The sequence below is a fragment of the Hemiscyllium ocellatum genome, chromosome 28 (assembly GCF_020745735.1).
Source record: "Hemiscyllium ocellatum isolate sHemOce1 chromosome 28, sHemOce1.pat.X.cur, whole genome shotgun sequence".
In the NCBI taxonomy this organism is placed as follows: domain Eukaryota; kingdom Metazoa; phylum Chordata; class Chondrichthyes; order Orectolobiformes; family Hemiscylliidae; genus Hemiscyllium; species Hemiscyllium ocellatum.
The window spans coordinates 29899912-29919065 of NC_083428.1; the positions used below are offsets into that span (position 1 = coordinate 29899912).

The 19154-nt window shown below is 43.9% G+C and overlaps 1 protein-coding gene across 1 annotated transcript in view; it reads left to right on the forward strand.

Annotated features, from left to right (window-relative positions):
- The window catches only part of fbn2b (fibrillin 2b), a 374963-nt gene that overhangs the window by 302680 nt on the left and 53129 nt on the right, over positions 1–19154 (forward strand). The window contains exons 36-46 of the mRNA XM_060846046.1: positions 4478–4600; positions 5876–6037; positions 6886–6954; positions 7033–7158; positions 9147–9272; positions 11931–12080; positions 14102–14173; positions 15122–15247; positions 15373–15498; positions 16129–16254; positions 16878–16994. Coding sequence (XP_060702029.1) covers positions 4478–4600; positions 5876–6037; positions 6886–6954; positions 7033–7158; positions 9147–9272; positions 11931–12080; positions 14102–14173; positions 15122–15247; positions 15373–15498; positions 16129–16254; positions 16878–16994 — 1323 coding nt within the window. The remainder of the gene's footprint in view (positions 1–4477; positions 4601–5875; positions 6038–6885; positions 6955–7032; positions 7159–9146; positions 9273–11930; positions 12081–14101; positions 14174–15121; positions 15248–15372; positions 15499–16128; positions 16255–16877; positions 16995–19154) is intronic.

The window sequence follows — 19154 nt, forward strand, 5'->3', positions numbered from 1 at the left end:
CAGCACGGGGTGTCCAGGTGGATGCAGTGTGTTGGAGGTGGGCGAAGGGGTCCTCAGAAGGTGACGAGAATCCTGATTGTAAAAGTAAGCTCGGAAGCGGAGGCGGTTGAAGAATTGTTCGACGTCACAGCGTGTATTAAATTCATTGATGCGTGGACGGAGGGGGATGAAGGTGAGTCCTTTGCTGAGGACTGATCGTTCGTCCTCAGTGAGGGGGAGGTCTGGAGGGATGGTGAAAATTCGGCAGGGCTGGGAGCTGGGATCTGGTGTGGGTGTGGAGCTGGGAGTGGGGGCGGAGCCTGTAACGAGTGGGTGTGGTGGTGGTGGGGGGAATGGGAGTGGAGTCTTGAGCGGGGTGGTGTTCCTCGAACAGATACATGATACTGGCACATGGATCCATTCCTGTTGAAGGATGGCAACTTTGTACAGTACATTACAAGGGAGTTCAGGGCTTTTTAGGACATCAGTTGGGGTACAGCCAGTAATCCACCAAGGCGTATTTAAGGGGCCTGATTCAACAATGAGAAAGAGGCAGAGGGGAGAGCAGCAGCGGATGCTTGAGGCCCAGCTGAACGCAGCTGAGTCAGCATATTATAACAGACTATCTGTGGTTAATTAGTCACGGCTCTTCGGGCTGCTCTGTACTCAGTGCTCACACAAGCGGCGAAGAGAGGGGTCTCCTTTGCAATGCAAAGGATGTTCGAATATGGGGATAAGCCACGGGTAGATACCTGGCTGGGAAGAAAAGTGCTCCACAGTCCATTGTGTCTATTAGGAAGAGAACTGGCAACATCACCCACGAGCTGAAAAAGATTAATGCCAGATTTCGGGATTTCTGTGCAGAGTTATACCAGTCGGAGGGCTGTGGGGATGGAGTAGCGAGAATGGAATCCTTATTTGAAAACCTGAACCTCCCCAGTATAAACGCAGATCAGGCCTTCCTTTTAAGTGCACCTCTGACAATACAAGAGGTGCAAGAGGCGTTAAGGCAGCTCCAAGGTGACAAGGCACCTGGTCCAGACGGGTTCCTGAGTGAGTTTTATAAGGAGTTTATACATATGTTAGCTGGACCACTTCGGGAGATGTATAATCATTCATATAGCCAGGCCTGCCTTCCACCCTCTCTTAGGGAGGCCAATATCTCCCTTATTTTAAAGAAAGGGAAAGACCCCAAAGATTGTGCATCGTACAGACCTATCATGTTGAATGTAGATTTCAAATTTTTATCAAAGGTGTTGGCTCTAAGGTTGTAAAAGGTGTTGCCTGTCATTATAAAAGAAAACCAAACAGGTTTTAACAAGGGCTGCAGGTCTTCCAATAATATCAGGAGAGTGTTGAACATAGTGCAAGTATGTCAGCACAGATTGATTCGGGCTTGGTAGTCTCTCTGGATGCAGAAAAGGCTTTTGATTGGGTGAAATGGTTATATCTCTTTGATGTTCTAGATCACTTTGGTCTAAGGGGGCCCTTTGCCAGGTGGGTGGCAGTGTTATAGAGAGACCCCAAGGCAGCAGTTATCACAAATGGTGTCAAGTTGAGCAATTTTAGTGTGGGGAGAGGCAGCCGACAGGAATGTCCTCTCCTGCCACTGTTGTTACCTTGGTAATCGAGCCGTTGGCAGAGGCCATCCGAGAGGACCCTGAAGTAGTGGCATCAAAAATGGGAATTGGGGAACACAAAATTACTCTCTATGCTGGTGATGTCCTTCTGTTCTGGCTAATCCAGAAATGTCCGTACCCTGGCTAATACAGAAAATTAAATTATTCAGCAGATTTTCGGGATACAGGATAAATTTTGCCAAGTCGGAGGCCATGCCTGTGGGGGGGAATGGTGGAAGTACCAAAGCTGGAGGATGGAATGGAGTTTCCTTTTGGTGGTCTCTATCTGGGAATTTTTATTACCCCTGCCTCCCGACAGCTGTACAGAGCTAACTTTGTACAGTTGTTTGAGAGAATAAAGCAAGACTTGCAGTGGTGAGAGGGGCTGCCCATATCATGGTTAGGCTGTATAGCCTTGATCAAAATGAATATTCTTCTTCAGTTATTATATCCTATGAGGATGCTCCCGTTGTTGTCACCCAGCCAGGTGCTGAGGAGGTTTACCGGTTGGCTTGGGTCTTCTATTTGGTGCCCTAGGCGCCCGCTAATTAAATTTACCAAGCTGCAACTTCCACAGGATGTGGTGGGGAAGGGAGGATGGATCTCAAGAGATACCAAATAGGCGCCCTGCTGTCATATGTGGGTGACTGGGTGTATAAGGACTCAAGGTCGATATGGCTTGATTTTGAAGCTTCGCAGGCGAGATGTTCCCTCATCAACTTCCTGTTTATGGACAAGGTGAGATCTGTGGCTGAGCACTGGGAGAGCCCAGTTATCTTAAACACGGGGATGGCCTGGAAGATAATGTGGCAGGGTGAGGGCAATTTGATTAAGACTTTGCTGTTCATCCTATTAGTGGTGGCCCCAGGATTTAAACCGGGATCAATGGGCTCCGGCTTTCGAGCTTGGGAATCTCCTGTCTGGGAGATTTAATCGAGGGCGAGGTCTTGTTATCTTTCAACCAATTAAGTCAGAAATACAGGATTCCTAATAGGGACCTTTTCCGATGCTTCCAGGTTAGGGATTATATACAGAAGAAGACCATACCCTTGGCTCAGCCTTATAAGTCGGACATAGAATGTAGAGTGCTCCGATGTGGGGGCTCTCCCTCAATTAGTACCATATACCATCTGCAGAGAGGAAACGCCTTGGAGGATATGGAGAGACTCTATGGGATCTGGAATCAGGAGTTAGGGGAAGAAGTCTCATCGGTAACGTGGGAGGAATGTGGAGAAAATTTCAATATGCAATAAAACACAAGCTATGCAATAGAAGATCCTTCACAGGGCCCATACGGCACCAGAGGGGTTTGCAAAGTTTGACATCTTCTCTGAGATGTCCCAAAAGTAAAATCAGCATAGGCACCCTCACACATTGCTTTTGGTCTTGCTACAAGACTCGCGGATGTTGGGGTGCCATAGTGAATGAGCTGCAGAAGATCCTGGGAATGGATGTTAAAGAAGATCCGATATTCCTTCTTTTGGGACTACGGAATCTGCCCTCTCTGGGTGAACACAGGAATATTTTATTTAACATTCTTACACACTGTGCAAGGAAGAACATCCTAATGAACTGGATATCCGAAAAACCTCCAGGTCTTGTGGGGTGGCGCAGACTTGTGATGGAGCACCACCCCCAAGATTATCGGAAGAGTATGGTGCGCCATGGAACAGAGCAATTTTATAAGACTTGGCGGCCATTTCTAAATTACATAGACTTGGATCTATCGGCGGTACTGATTAGGGTCTTTATAGCCGTGAGGGCCGTATGTGGTGGTCCAGGGACCCAGGGGGAAGGAGGCCCAGTAAATACGGGTATAATAACTGTTAATCCCGTGGACAGGAGCTTCAGTGAAGGTGCAGCGAGTTGAGTAGAGTAGTGTAATGTAATGTAATTGAATCCTATTGGATTTGTAATTTAATTTAATACTATTTCACTTAATTTGAGTTTATTTTAACTTGGATTAAGTAAATATGAGATGATTGTATCCCAAAGAGTACTACATAGTTTATTGTTAACATTACTTTAATATAATAATGTGGTATTATTTGTACTTTTCTGTATTTTTGTACTTTTATAACTTTTTTTTGTAAAAGAGTAAAAATTTTTCAACAAGCATATATAAAAAAAACTAAGCCCAAATGCATTCTATGTCTGTCAAGTATCTAAAAGAGATACCAACCACATGATGGCTCAATGGGCTCATCCTTTGCTGTACATAACTAAGATCTATTATTAAATAATAAATAATGATATAACGGAGCATGTGTTAGAGTCATAGAGTTGTACAGCCTGGGAACAGACCTTTCGGTCCAACTTGTCCATGCTATCCAAATAGCCAAATCTGACCTACTCCCTTTTGACAGCATTTGGCCCACACCCCTCAACTCTTCTAATTCATATGCCCATCCAGATTCCTTTTAAATGTTACACTCCAACCAGCCTCCACCACTTCCTCTGGCAACTCATTCCATAGATGCACTACCCTCTGCAGGAAAAGGTTGCCTCTCATGTTCCTTTTAAATCTTTCCCCTCTCACCTTAAACCTATGCCCTCAAGTTTGGACGCCCCTACCCTGGGGAAAAGACCTTGACCATTCATCCTATCCATGCCCCTCATGATTTTATAAACCTCGATAAGGTCACCCCTCAGCCTCCGACCCCTATCCCCAGCCTATACAGTCTCTCCCTATAGCTCAAACCTCCAACCTGGCAGCATCCTTGTAAATCTTTTATGAATTCTTTCAAATTTAAGTGTTGCTGAGAAGCAAAGGAATGTGTTTCAGGACCTGATCGGTGATGGTTTTAATGATTGATAATCAGTTGTTCGATGAGTTAGATGATTCATTGTTTAATGACTCACTGAGTTTACGTTCACAGATATCAATGAATGTGCTGACCCTGTAAACTGCATCAATGGCCTCTGTGTGAATACCCCTGGGAGCTACCTGTGTAACTGCCCGACAGATTTCGAGCTGAATCCTACAGGGGTTGGCTGCGTGGGTGAGTCCTAGTTCTACGTTTGGAATGATTCGATGACAGTAGCAATTAATGATTCCATGGAAACAGAAGCAGTGAACTGCAGACAATGGCAAGCAGCTGGTGAGAGCACAGGTTTCAGTCAGGGAGACAGAGACCAACAGCAGCAATGAATCTCCTGCCCACTTAATCATTGAAATCTAATTGACAGGACTCTTCTCGGTGTAATTATGTGAATATAAATGGGGAACGTACAACCCTTTAAACCCTCAGCTAACCCACTCAGGGCTGTGATTTGCTAAGCTTTGCTGACTGTAAATTCCAACTGCTCTGGCACTAAACATTGGCAATATTACCGAATTTCCATTATGCCAGGAATTGGAAGACATAAAATCCAGTCCTCCATCTCAATGATAGAGTGGTACCCAGAGCGTTTAACAGCCTGCATCCCTCATCTTCGCAGATCCTTCCTCAGTCTTTGTATCTTCTGTACTGTTAAAGCTACCACCCTGTTAGTCTCCATCCACACCCCATATATGCCTTTTACTGTCAGGAACTCACTTTTTAATCTGCACTGGAAACGTTCGAAACTTCCCCTCCCATAAGTAAATTCCCAAAATATTTATCCATCCTCCTCTGCCCGGCGACTCATCCTCCTCCATCCACTGAAATAATTATCCCCTTCACCTCACTAGAGCTGTATTTAGTGACAGACTGACACGCAAATGAGGAAACCAAACACAGACTGGACGACCATTTCTTATAATTTCTGTAAATGTCACTCTGAGCTTCCACTCACTTGTCACTTTAGCTCTCTACTGTTCACCCACTCGGATCTTCCCATTCCCATTCTTAGCTGCAGTTTTCCAGGGAATCTCCAGGAACAGAACTTCATCTTTCGGCTTACCCCTTTACAGCTGTCTAGACTCAATCTGCGTTCAGTCTCTCCCCAGTTTTGTTTCCTTTTATTCACTCCACCATAAAATTGAACCCGTAAATGCGTTTCTCTCTCCACAGATGCTGCCAAACCTGCTGAGCATTTCCACCAAGTGCTTCTCTGAATTTCTAATAGGTGGCCTCGTACACGTCTCTGTAACAGTCACTTAAAATGACAGCAATGTGGAAGGTTATGCATGTTGTATATTCACAAGGAGTTATAAATACCTTGTTGGACAGTCCTGTTTTATTTCTGTGTTGCCTTTACATTCTGAGATGTTCCTATTGATCATTTTATGGTAGCCTCTGTACACAGTTTCAGTCCCAACATGAATTCATCGTTTCTGCTTTGCTTTCTTACAGATACCCGCGTGGGTAATTGCTTCCTGGAAACCTTGCCAAGGGGAGATGGCGGGATTTCATGCAGTGCAGAGATCGGTGTTGGTGTCACTCGAGCCTCATGCTGTTGCTCGCTGGGAAGGGCTTGGGGAAACCCTTGTGAATTCTGCCCTCTGGTCAACTCCAGTAAGTGCAGCTGATGTGTCTCAGATACTTTGACCATGCTTTGATTGGGTGATCAAATTGGAGTGATCATGAAGACAAGGGCAGAGTTAATTGGACAGTAAAGAAGGGAAGATCTAGCATTTCATGAAATGTCCTCTTGTACAACAGTTCAAAGAGAGCCAAGAAGTATTTTCTTGGAATTACATCCCTGTATGGAGCAGATTAAATATTTCTGTGTTTGTAACGAGTCTTGCTTTTTGCATGATGCTGAGGTTTTACCATGCCAACTGCAACAATACCAAGCTGCCTAGATCCTTCACTCTTTGTTGCATTTGAGTGTCTGGTCACAGTAGAATGTACTATTACAGACCTACGCTAACCCAGTGTTTGATTTCAGGGATATTGTGGGTCCTCCATTATGTCCTGCAGTCACCAGGCAGAAGTTAGCATCTTCTTAGCAACAAGACATCATTTGGATCTCTGTCTTCTTTACTGAATTCAGTCAGACCGGCCCTAGGATAGTAGAAAGCAGTCTGAGATAAAGGGCTGGCTGTAGTATAGGGGCCCTGTACCTTTTACATTTCAATTACTTAAGTTTTTCAAAAAATGAAGGGAATCCTAACTGAGCAAAGATATTGCATCGTCACAGTAGAGAAAAATAAGAAAGGTTGATGACAGTAAATTTGCAATAAGAGAAATAAGAGAAGGATGGAAGGCTAGAGATAGAGTAAAGGATGAGATGCAAATTGAGGATTTGGGGTGTGATGGAATTTGTAATGAAGAAAATGTTTTGTGTCAGGTGATAAACATTCGATTAGCTGATATAAAGACTTGAAAAACTGATGTTTACTGTATGGATTCTCTTGCAGCTGAATACAAGACTCTGTGTCCAGGAGGGGAAGGGTTCCGACCCAATCCTATCACTGTCATTCTGGAGGGTATGTTGCATTTAACTGAGTACATTTAGGAACAGAACCAATGTAGACTGCAGCGTGACGACTGATTGTCTTTTGCAGATATTGATGAGTGTCAGGAGTTACCAGGCCTGTGTCAGGGTGGAAACTGTGTGAACACATTTGGCAGCTTTCAGTGTGAATGTCCAGCTGGATATTACCTGAATGAGGATACTCGTATCTGTGAAGGTGAGAACGGACTGTTGACCCTGAACCTCGATTTCAGGTTCTTGAAATAGAAAGGAGGCTGCAGTTACTATGCATGTCTATCACTTTGAATGTATTTCTGTCTATCCATAGCTTTAACTGTTAGTCAGGGGAGTTTTACACGAGAATGGTCCCAGGAATGAACAGTTTAACATATGAGAAATGTTTGAGGAGTCTGGGTTTATACTTTAGAAGGATGTGGTGGGATCTAATTGAAACATACAGAATACTGAATTACCTGGACAGAGTAGATATCGGGAAGATGTTTCCATTGGTAAGAGAGACTAGGGCCTGAGGGCACAGCCTTAGGAAGACCTTTTAGAAAGGAGATAAGGAGAACCTTCTTCAGCCGGAAAGTGGGGAATCTATGGAATTCATTGCCACAGAAGGCTGTGAAGGCCAGGTCATTGAGTATATTTAACACTCAGATAGATAGGTTCTTGAGTATCAAGGGGATCAAGGGCTACGGGGAGATAGCAGGAGAGTGGAGGTTGAGAAACTTTGCAGCCATGATTGAATGGCAGAGCAGACTCAATGGGCTGAATGGCCTAATTTCTCCTCTTATGCCTTATGTTCTTATATCTCCTGGACTGATAAGTCTGACTTGAGTTTGTATATGGAGCTAAGTACACCATTTAACTAAAGGTAAAAAAATGTAGATATTTTAAATCCATTGCTCTGATTTCCTACTCTCTCTCCTATCTTACCCTTCCTGTTTTCCCCAGTCTCATTTTAACCTCAGTCTGTTTTCCCTATTTTCCAATCTAACCCAAACTCTTTGATCTCTTACTGTAAACCTTTGTCTCTACATTTCTCCCTGTCTGTTGACCTGAACTTTTTTGTCTATCAGTCCCTTCTGAACACTCTCCCTCTTCCGTTCCATTCTCTGTACCTGTTAATTTATTTGCTCTAATCTCTTCTATCCTGTCTATTCCTAAGCTCACATTCTTAAGAAACTTTAGTTATCTCTTTTTCCTGATTCTCAGTCTCCAGATGAGCACAAATTTTGAAAATAAATTGAATGTTTTTTTACCTTCAAAAGCTTTTTAAAGGAAGGTGATGGCCTCTGATCCAACAATAGCTTGTGGTACTGTCATTCGCATTAAGACTAACCTTTGTAAATTTTTTAAAAATATCATGAATTCATTTCATGTTCATCTTAAATGTTAGTCCTCTTATCTGTCTTCCTGACTACTGTCACTATTTATCTTAAGTCTTTTCCTTAAACTTTAAAACCCCATCTCAGATTACTGCCAAATCTTCTCAAGCTTAAAGAAAGTATTATTTCTTCAAAGGTGTCTCTGAACTGGTCTAATGAATCAATGCTGCATCTTTTCCATTAATTTTATATCATAATGGTATCCTATTATGCTTTGCTTTATTATTCTAATGTTTCAGGTTCATTTTACAGCCTTACCTACTTGGATTGTACTTTTAATAACCTGTGCATCTCCAAATTAAGAAACATCCACTCTACAGCTCCATTTTAAATCTTAACATTTTCAGATGTATCTCATTCCCGCATCACTGCTTCGAAGCGTATTAATCACATTGAAGTGTAACTACATGTATGTGCCAATCTTTGTTGACCTGCTTACAGCTTGCTGGAATCTGTCACAATGTTCCACATATTTGTAACACGCCAACAGAAACATGCCTTTCAGTGCATTTCAACAGTAATCCTTCAATTTCTAAAAATTGCTTCAAACTTGTCACATAGAGTAGATAAGAATGGCCTGTGGAATGCCACGTCTGTTCTAAGAAGCGATATTTTACCACAAATTCATTATGTTCCTTTTTCTATTCTCTTGGCCATGTTATCTACATGTTTGTCAATTATCTCTCTTACACTTGACTTACTACATTTTGAAAACCATATACACCACATCTATTACATTTCATAAAGCTCTTCTCTCTGGTTGTCTTCTGTTAATGGGATTTGATTGATTTTAATGGATATCTTTATTCAGATATCGATGAATGCACCACTCACATTGGAATCTGTGGACCTGGAACATGCTACAATACTTTGGGCAACTATACCTGTGTCTGCCCTCCGGAGTACATGCAAGTCAATGGAGGAAACAATTGTATGGGTAAGAGACTGGAGCTCAGCATTGTGTCCCATGTCCAGATATTACAGAGAATATGATGATTTGTAAGAAATACGATAACTGACAAGAATCAAAACTTTAAGAGATTTTGGATCAGCTTCCTGCACACGAATAGCAATGACATACTCAGTATGCAACTCAAAACAAGTATGGAACTAAGTATAGAACTATGGTATAAATTCTGTACCATACAAAATAGTGCTTCAAGTGCTAAAACAATGTAAATTATAATGGGTCAACATCTCTGTAACCTATCAGATCTCTTCAAAAGAGAGTCTTCTCAAAAACCTCTAATGTATTATAAATCCAGACACAGGGGAGCTGCAGTATATCATTAACTCAAGCTAACCACATCTCTTTGTTCCATATAAATCAGCTTGCTGTTGACATTATTGATACCTAATGATCCCAAGTATAAAAGGACAGCCTGCCATTTTTCACAGGTAACACGTACCTGTATAAAAGGTGGAGAGTTCACATGACACACTTTACAAGTACATGTTGTCCATTTTTTGTGTGTCATGTGAACCCTCCAGAACTGTGCTGCTTCCTACCCAGCATTCACTTTCATTTACCTGGAACGCTCAGTCATATACAGAGAAACCTCGGTTATCCAAACGAGATGGGTGGGCACTATTTCGTTTGGATAATTGATTATTCAGTTAATCGATTCAGTGCCATTCCTCTGGGGGCTTGCCCACCCCCAACCCCATCCAACATTGCCCCCAGCCCACCACCAATACCGCTCCCATCCACCCCAAACACAGCGCTCTATCTGCCCCAACACTGCCCCCGCCCCAACCACCATGTGACCCCTATGGGCCCCCATCCCCTTCCGCCCCCACCCCCTCTTCAGGGCAGCCAGACTGGACACCAACAACAAGACTGCTGCTGCTACTGCCTTTTGAAGGTTTTGTGGGGGGGGGGAGCGTGGGTTGGGGGGGGTGAGTCTCCAAATAGTGCATGCGCATACACACACATACACACACCATTTTACTGTAACCTTTTGACAGGTTACACCCTTGCCCCGTACAGGACAACATTGGAGAGATTATCTGGGGAAGAGGGGTTGGGGTACACCCCTATGTAGAACTCCAGGAAAAGTGTGAGAAGAGAGAGAGGGAGGGTGGGAGGTCAGTCATTTAGAGACAGTGCCTGTGACTGTTCTTGGCAGCACTTTTAATCACTATAAACAAAAGACACGATCACTGTTGGACATACCAGTTTGATGTAATATTTCTGTCGGGACCTCGAGCTATCCTTCGGATAATCCGATTTTCAGATAATTGGTATTCGGATAATCAAGGTTCCCCTCTATAGTGTGAACTTGGATATTGTAGGCATTTTTATATTGTCCACATATATAATGCTCACTCTTACATAATAATGTTCAATTATATATAGCATGCAATATCAATGAGTGCTCATTCATAGCATTCACTTATATAAAGTATTAAAGCAATCATTTCTGCACTAAGAGGAAGAGGGGAGTAGAGGTTTAGAAGGGAGAAGAAGGAGCGAGAGGGTAGGAGGTAGAGAGAGGGAAATGTCTATCATTGCTATAAAATAGACAGCCCTATATAGTTTTCATTAACTTATTCCAATATGGTTCTGATTTAATTTGATGTTGAACAGTCTTAAATGGTGCAGATTTGTATATAATTTTCACTTACAGTGGGCACTTCTATCTGACAAGCTCTCCCATCTAGCAGGTACTCCCATTTGGCTATCTCTTATAAACAACTATACATCTATTTCCATATAGAATGTACCACAGATGTGGTGCTCGGATTTTCCATCCTAAGCAGTTTTAGGACAGAATTTCCTCTTTCCTTCTTCCCAATTTTATATGGCTCTGGGCCAGCAGCAAAGTCAGACAGAGACATAAACTGTCGGTTGTGGGTTTTCACTGTAAGTGTCGGTTAGTTCCCATACATTCCAAGACAGGGTGTTTCAAATGAACAAAAGTGATGGTAGAAAGTTAGAAAACTTGTTTTCAAGCAGCTTTACCAAAGCAGCAGAGAATGTGAGTGATACTGAAGAAACAAAGTTCACAGTGTTCCTGGGAAAGAGTGATGTGCAGAAAGCCAGTGTGGTAGAATAGATCAAGTGACCTCCTTCATGATATGATTCAAGTTTACGTGTCTTAAGGAAAATCAATTGAGCCTGACCTCAGGAAATGGCTTGAGTAAAGGCTTGTGTTGAGGGTGAAGGCCCATTGAGACAATGGCAGCAATAACCTGTATTAATAATGTCACAAAACTGACCCAACACATTTGGGTCAACCAACTCGAATCTGACACCAGCTTACAAAAGAAAATATTAAGACAGGCAACCAAAACTAGAACAAAGAGGTACATTTTTAACAGGCTTCATAAAGAAGGAGAGAAGGATGGAAAGGTGTAATCATGGAATCAATTCTATTTTTCAGCCTCACCTCACTGCAATCCCCTCTGCCCTGACCATGTGAAAATCACTATTATCTCATTGCCAGGCGTTGTACCTGACATTCAATTTAGAATATTGGTTTTAGCTGGTCTGTTTGTATATAAGCTGCATTCAATGGAGTGGTTGTGACTGTGAGTGAGGTTTATATTTATCAGGCACATTTAAACATCTTTCTGTTCTGAATTGTGGCAGATATGAGGAAGAGCGTCTGTTACCGCAACTTCAATGATACATGTGAGAATGAGCTCTCCTTCAACATGACCAAGAAGATGTGCTGCTGCTCATACAACGTGGGCAAGGGATGGAATAAGCCATGTGAGCCCTGCCCCACGCCAGCTACATGTGAGTGGAACAGATATCGTGCTGTGGAGTCAGGGGCATAGGTTTAAAATCTATATTTTAACAAAAGCCCGCTACTGGATGGTAACGGTCAGTGGGTGGGCAGGGATGGTCAGTGAGTGCACAGTGATGGTCATTGGGTGGATGGTTATGGTCAGTGGGCAGTGATGATTAGTGTGTGGTTACAGTCAGTGAGTGGTGACAGTCAATGGGAGGGATCAGTGACACTCGGTGGGTCCGTAGTTACGGTCAGTGGGTGGATGGTTACGGTCATTGGGATGAGTCAGTGATTGTCAGTGGGTGGATAGAGACCATCAGTGGGTGAGTAATGATGGTCAATGGACAGAGACAGTGAAGGGGTGGGCAGTGATGGTCAGTGCGTGGTCAGTGATGGTCAATAGGTGGTGATGGTCAGTGGGTGGGCAGTGAGGGTCAGTGGGTGGGCAGTGAGGGTCAATGGATAGGCACTGATGGTCATTGGACAGTAACGTTTAGTGGGTGGATAGTGAGTGTAATTTGGTGAGTATTGATGCTCAGTGGACAGTAACAGTCAGTGGATGGTCAGTGACAATGAGTGGATGGACCATGAGGGTTAGTAGGTGGTCATTGGGTGGTCAGTGACAGTGAGTGGGTCATCTATGAGGGTCAGTGGGTTGTCAGTGACAGTGATTGGGTGGACTATGAGGGTCAGTGTGTGGGCACTGATGGTCAGTGGGCAGTGACAGTCAGTGGGTGGATGGTGACAGTCAGTGGGTGAGCATGGACGGTCAGTAGGTGATGGCGGTCATTGGGCAGGCAGTGATGGTCAGTGGGCAATCATTGTCACTAGATGGTCAGTGCGTGTGTTCAGTGGGCAGTGACAGTCTGAACGTTGGTGATGGTTAGTGGGTGGACAGTGACGATCAGTGGGCAGTGGCAGTCAGTGGTTGGATATTGATGGTCAATGGGCGGACGGTGAGGATGAGTACATGGGCAGTGACAATCAGTGGGTGGGCAGTGATAGTGGATGGGCAGTGGATGGTCAGTGGGCAAGCAGTGATAGTCAGTGGGTGGGCAGTGATGGTCAGTGAATGGATGGTAACAATGAGCTGTGAGGGTCAGTGGGTGGTCAGTGATGGTCAGTGGGTGGAAGTGACAGTCAATGGGCCGTAATAGTCAGTGATGGTCAGTGGATGGTTAGTGGGTGAGCAGTGATGGGCAATGGGCAGTGATGGTCAGTGGATGGACTGTGATGGTCAGTGGGCAGACAGTGATTGTCAATAGACAGTGACAGTCTGGATGCTGGTGATGGTCAGTGAGTGGGCAGTAACATTCAGTGGGTGGACAGTGAGGGTCAGTGGGTGGATAGTGATGGTTAGTGGGTGGATAGTGAGTGTCATTTGGTGAATAATGATGCTGAGTGGGCAGTGACAGTCAGTGGGTGGACTGTGAGGGTCAGTGGGTGGACAGGGAGGGTCAGTGGATGGGCACTGATTGTCAGTGGGCAGTGACAGTGAGTGAGAAGTGACAGTGGTGGTAAATGGGTGGGCAGTGATTATCGGTGGTTGGGCAGTGATGGTCAATGGGCAGTGACAATCTGGATGGTGGTAATGGTTAGTGGGTGGACAGGGACAGTGAGTGGATGGGCTGTAGATGGTCAGTGGGCAGTGATGACCTGTGGGCAGGCAGTGATAGTTAATGCGTGTACAGTGATGGTCAGTGGACAGTGACAGTCAGTGAGTGGATGGTGACGGTCAGTGTGTGGGCAGTGGATGGTCAGTAGGCAGTGACTGTCTGTAGGCAATGATGGTCAGTTGATGGACAGTGGTCATTTGGACGTGGTAAACGCTGTTGATGATTTTATGTAATGACTCCCTCTGGGATAAAATGAGGTGAAAAGTAATGACAGGATCAGAGGTGAATGTAGATTGTGCATTGTCTATTATGAAACTACCTTTTCAACATGCACATGAGGTGAAGTGCTAAGTGTATGCTGACTGTAAATGATGGTGTAAAATGATGACTGACTGAAATTTCTCCTTCAGCTCACTATCAGCTCCTGTGTGGGAATCAGGCTCCTGGCTTCATCATTGATATCCATACGGGCAAACCAGTTGGTGAGTATCCATTGCTTTTTCCTACGGTCAGGATCTGTAACTGTCGCTGGATCTGTGGAATAGTCATGGACAATGCAAACTGAAATTAGTTCCATCATGTATTTGATATTAAAAGCAACTGGAAGATATATCAGGAGTATTATTTGTTGATATTTCCAATGGAGTCTGAACAAGTAAACTTGCAAATCATTGTTAGGTTGGGATCTAATGTCAAAGGGATTGTTAGAATCTAGCCACTCTGTGCCATACTCTTTCAGTCAGTCGCTTCTTAATGTTCTACCATCTCGGTTCTTCCTCTTTCCAATACAAGGCAGGTATAACATAGAGAGTGCAATCAATGGGTTCATAGGCTCATAACAATGCCTGTTGTAATGTGCAGCAATGTCCTCTTTTTATAAAAAACATCCCTGAGACAAACATTACCTGCAGTCTGTTTGTGAGTCCCCGGTTCTCAAAGGTGAGTTTAATTTGATGTGGAGATGTCAGTGTTGGACTGCGTTGGGCAAAGTCAGAAATCACACTACGTGAGGTTATAGTCCAACACGTTTATTTGAAATCACAAGCTTTCAGAGCGCTGCATTGATTCGATACACATCGAATGGTGTTTTAAATGACCCCTCAGATGCTCTACTCAAGCATTCTAAATATAATCAACAAAGCATTTCTGAATTTTGGGCATGAAATATTAATTATAAAAAGGCAGATCAGTGTGAAAATAAATTTGCTCAACATCTTTAAGATTAAATTAGAATGGAGTTCTTCAAGGAAAATTGTTCTTTTTCAACAAAAAGGCAGATTGATTTCAGTTATTTTTTGACGGGAATTGAGCTGAGCCACATAACCTGTCAGCGTAGTGGACGCAGTGCGTTTGGAAGCCTGTTGTTTACAGGATTGTAATTGAGCAAGGTTAGGGATCATTTTCAGCTTATGTGTATATTCCGTGTGCAGATATTGACGAGTGTCGGGAAATCCCCGGCATTTGTGCGAATGGCGTCTGTATCAACCAAATCGGTAATTTCCGCTGTGAGTGTCCAATGGGATTCAGCTACAACAATGTGTTCCTGATCTGTGAAGGTAGGCAGTTACCTTATCACTGCATTTCTCTTCTAATACATTCGTTTTGCAGTATTGACAAGTTATGTCCTGACATTCTAATGAAGAAGATTGAAACCCTCTCTTTGCCTGTTGTTTTGGGTTAGACATTGATGAGTGCACCAATGGAGATAACCTGTGTCAGCGGAATGCCGACTGTATCAACATCCCAGGCAGTTACCGCTGTGAGTGCTCCCCGGGCTTTAAACTGTCACTGAGTGGAGCCTGTGTGGGTGAGTAGTGTCTGATATTTTGCCCACTAGTTGTCAACATCGGTTGAAGAAAGTTGTCGATCCCTCCAGTTCTACAGCTGGTTTTCAAAATGCTAAATAGGAAATGACATTGGGTGTGAAAATGTAGGATCTCATCATGTTTCATTTGTCCAGCCAGAGGTTAGAGTGCCCCCAGTGCACCACATGCTTCTTGAACTTACTATTGAGATATTTTTCTCTGTCACTCTATCAGTTCAGTCTATTGGCAGGTGGTTGGGGAAAGGAGTGCTCAATCCAACCTGTCCCTCTGGATGGCGAAAGTGAGGACTGCAGATGCTGGAGATCTGAGTCTAGATTAGAGTGGTGCTGGAAAAGCGCAGCAGGTTCTTCATCAGGGATGGGGCTTTTGCCTGAAACGTCAAGTTTCCTGCTCCTCGGAAGCTGCCTGACCTGCTGTGCTTTTCCAGCACCACTCTAATCTAGACTCCTGGATGGTTGTGTACAATCCTCCTCATCTATGTGGGTAATAAGTACAGACCTCCCTGTCCATATGGATAGGCTGGACAGATCTCCTGTCCTGTGTGTAGTTTGTAGCTTCTCATTCTGCAGATGTGGTTTAAAATCCTTTCTTCCAATGTCTTTTTCTAACAGATCGTAATGAGTGCCAGGAGATCCCCAATGTGTGTAGCCACGGAGAGTGCATTGACACAGAAGGGAGTTATCGGTGTCTTTGTCACAATGGGTTCAAAGCAACAGCTGACCAGACAATGTGCATGGGTGAGAAATCTCACATCTTCACTTGCTCAGAGGGCTGGATCTAACAGGGGTTAAGGGTCATACTGCTTGTCTTCCTGGTTGAATGGCTTCCAGAAAGCAGGCTGCCCCGCTGTGATCACAAGTTGGGGGTCAGCCATAACCAGTTAAGGACGGGATTTCTATCTGTTAGGGAAAGGCCTTGAACTCTGATAGCTGGTCCCCACACAGCCCGAAATCTGCTGCTCGGAATACAGACAGTGCCAAGGGGAAGATGGTGGATTTAGAGGCGAGTCTGGGGATTTGGTAAGACAGGGCTAGAGGACTGCAGGGAATTGGAGGACGGGGCTTTAGAGTTGGAGTTTTGGAGGATGCGCCAGGAAAGAGTTTCACTGGAGAGAGGGGGAGTGGGGGATAACACCTTCCATGGGGGTGTGCTCTGATGGGTGGGCAGACTGGCTGAGGCTTCCCTTATCCAGCATGTAATGGGGGGACAACTCAAAATTATGCATTTGGCTAGCCACCCATCCTGTATTACATGACAGTGTCTCTACTCTGCAAATATGCTGGCTGGTAGCTTCATTGAGAGCCCGTCTGTTCATCGAGTGTCAGACGGTGAGTGAGCTGGCTGTGTGTTTATGTTGTAGATATTGATGAGTGTGACCGGCAGCCCTGTGGGAACGGAACCTGCAAGAACACCGTTGGATCTTACAACTGCCTCTGTTTCCCTGGATTTGACCTCACCCACAACAACGATTGCATGGGTAAGGGAAACAACGTCAGTCTGGCGAATGCTCCTGAACGCTAAACACCACCCAGCCTCACACCAAATCTCCATTCTATTACAGTATCGAAATAGAGCCCAGGAACCTCCCACTAGAGCCCAGGGACCCTCAAACAAAATTCATGGATCATCCATTAGCATGGCACAGAACAGCAGACACCACACATTAAATTTCAAATATCAAAGATACATCAAATTCAACCATCAACCTTTTTACAATTATGTTAGGAAGATGAGGAGCCCCTGGAAAACTGATAGTGGTGAAATTGCCCATGAGATTTGGGCAGATACTCTATCCTGTAAGGCCTCGACAATTCACTGACTTAGGTAATGGAATAGAAAGCAACATATCCAGATTTGTGGAAGACACAAATAGTTGGCATTGTTAGCAGTACAGGTGGAAGCGTAAAAGTGCAAAGAGATCTTCCAAGGTTAGTGCATGGACATAACTGTGACAAATAGATTTCAATGTAAGCAAATGTGAAATCTGAAAAGAATAGAACGGTATTTTCCAAAAGCAAGAAAGAGTAGAGAGTCAAAGTACAGATATGTTAAAATTATATAAATAGTCATCAAATAATAAGAAAGGTGTTTAAACAAAATACAAAGGGGTCGAATTTACTGTTCAGTAATATAAGGTCCTAGTCGTGTAACATTGAGAGTACGTGAGAAATTTTGAGCACCATTTGAGGAAGACCTCTGTCTTGGTCGGAATGATACCTGGATTCCAAGGGGAACATTGCAAGAGCCAGAGCTAGATTTTTCAGGACTGAAATTCGGAAACACATCTCCTCACAAATATTTGTAGAGGTTTTATATTTTCTTTGGCAGTTAACAGTTGGTGTGATATCAATTGTTCATCTTTAATCTGAGCTTGATAGATTTTTGTTAATAAAGATTACTAAAGGTTATAGGATGAAGGTGGGTAGGTATATGGATTTAGATCACATCATCATGGTCTTATTGAATGGCAGAACAGGCTCAAATACAAACAAAACACTACATGTGTTTAATTCAGATAACTGTGAGGTGGTGCATTTTGGGAAAGCAAATCTTAGCAGGAATTATACACTTAATGGTAAGGTCCGAGGGAGTGTTGCTGAACGAAGAGACCTTGGAGTGCAGGTTCATAGCTCCTTGAAAGTGGAGTTGCAGGTAGATAGGATAGTGAAGAAGGCATTTGGTATGCTTTCCTTTATTGGTCAGAGTATTGAGTACAGGAGTTGAGAGGTCATGTTGCGGCTGTACAGGACATTGGTTAGGCCACTATTGGAATATTGTGTGCAATTCTGGTCTCCTTCCTATCGGAAAGATGTTGTGAAACTTGAAAGGGTTCAGGATGTTGCCAGGGTTGGAGGATCTGAGCCACAGGGAGAGGCTGAACAGGCTGGGGCTGGTTTCCCTGGAGCGTTGGAGGCTGAGGAGTGACCTTATAGAGGTTTACAAAATTATGAGGAGCATGGATAGGATAAATAGACAAAGTCTTTTCCCTGGGGTCAGGGAGTCCAGAACTAGAGGGCATAGGTTTAGGGTGAGAGGGGTAAGATATAAAAGAGACCTAAGGGGCAACTTTTTCACGCAGAGGGTGGTACGTGTATGGAATGAGCTGCCAAAGGTTCTGGTGGAGGCTGGTACAATTGCAACATTTAAGAGGCATTTGGATGGGTATATGAATAGGAAGGGTTTGGAGGGATATGGGCCGGGTGCTGGCAGGTGGGACTAGATTGGGTTGGAATATCTGGTCGGCATGGACGGGTTGGACCGAAGGGTCTGTTTCCATGCTGTACATCTCTATGACTCCATGTGCTGGAAATCTGAAAGAAAACAGAAAATGCTGAACAAACTCAGCAGATCTGCAAGTACTTCTGCCAGACCTGCTGAGACATTCTGGAATTTTCTGTTTGTGTGGCACATTAGTCTTGAGGGGTTGAATGGCCTACTGTTGTTTCGCTGTAGATTGGACCTTGTTGCTCAAACATCCTGCTACCAGAATGGGTATGAGCTTACCATACACACCATTCATGTTACCTATTGCTGTATACTTTAAAAGATCACTGTGTAATTATTTCCTGTATAATTAACACCATCTTTCTTCCTGCGGAGCAATATAAGATGTGAGAGAGCTAGTTTCACAATGCAG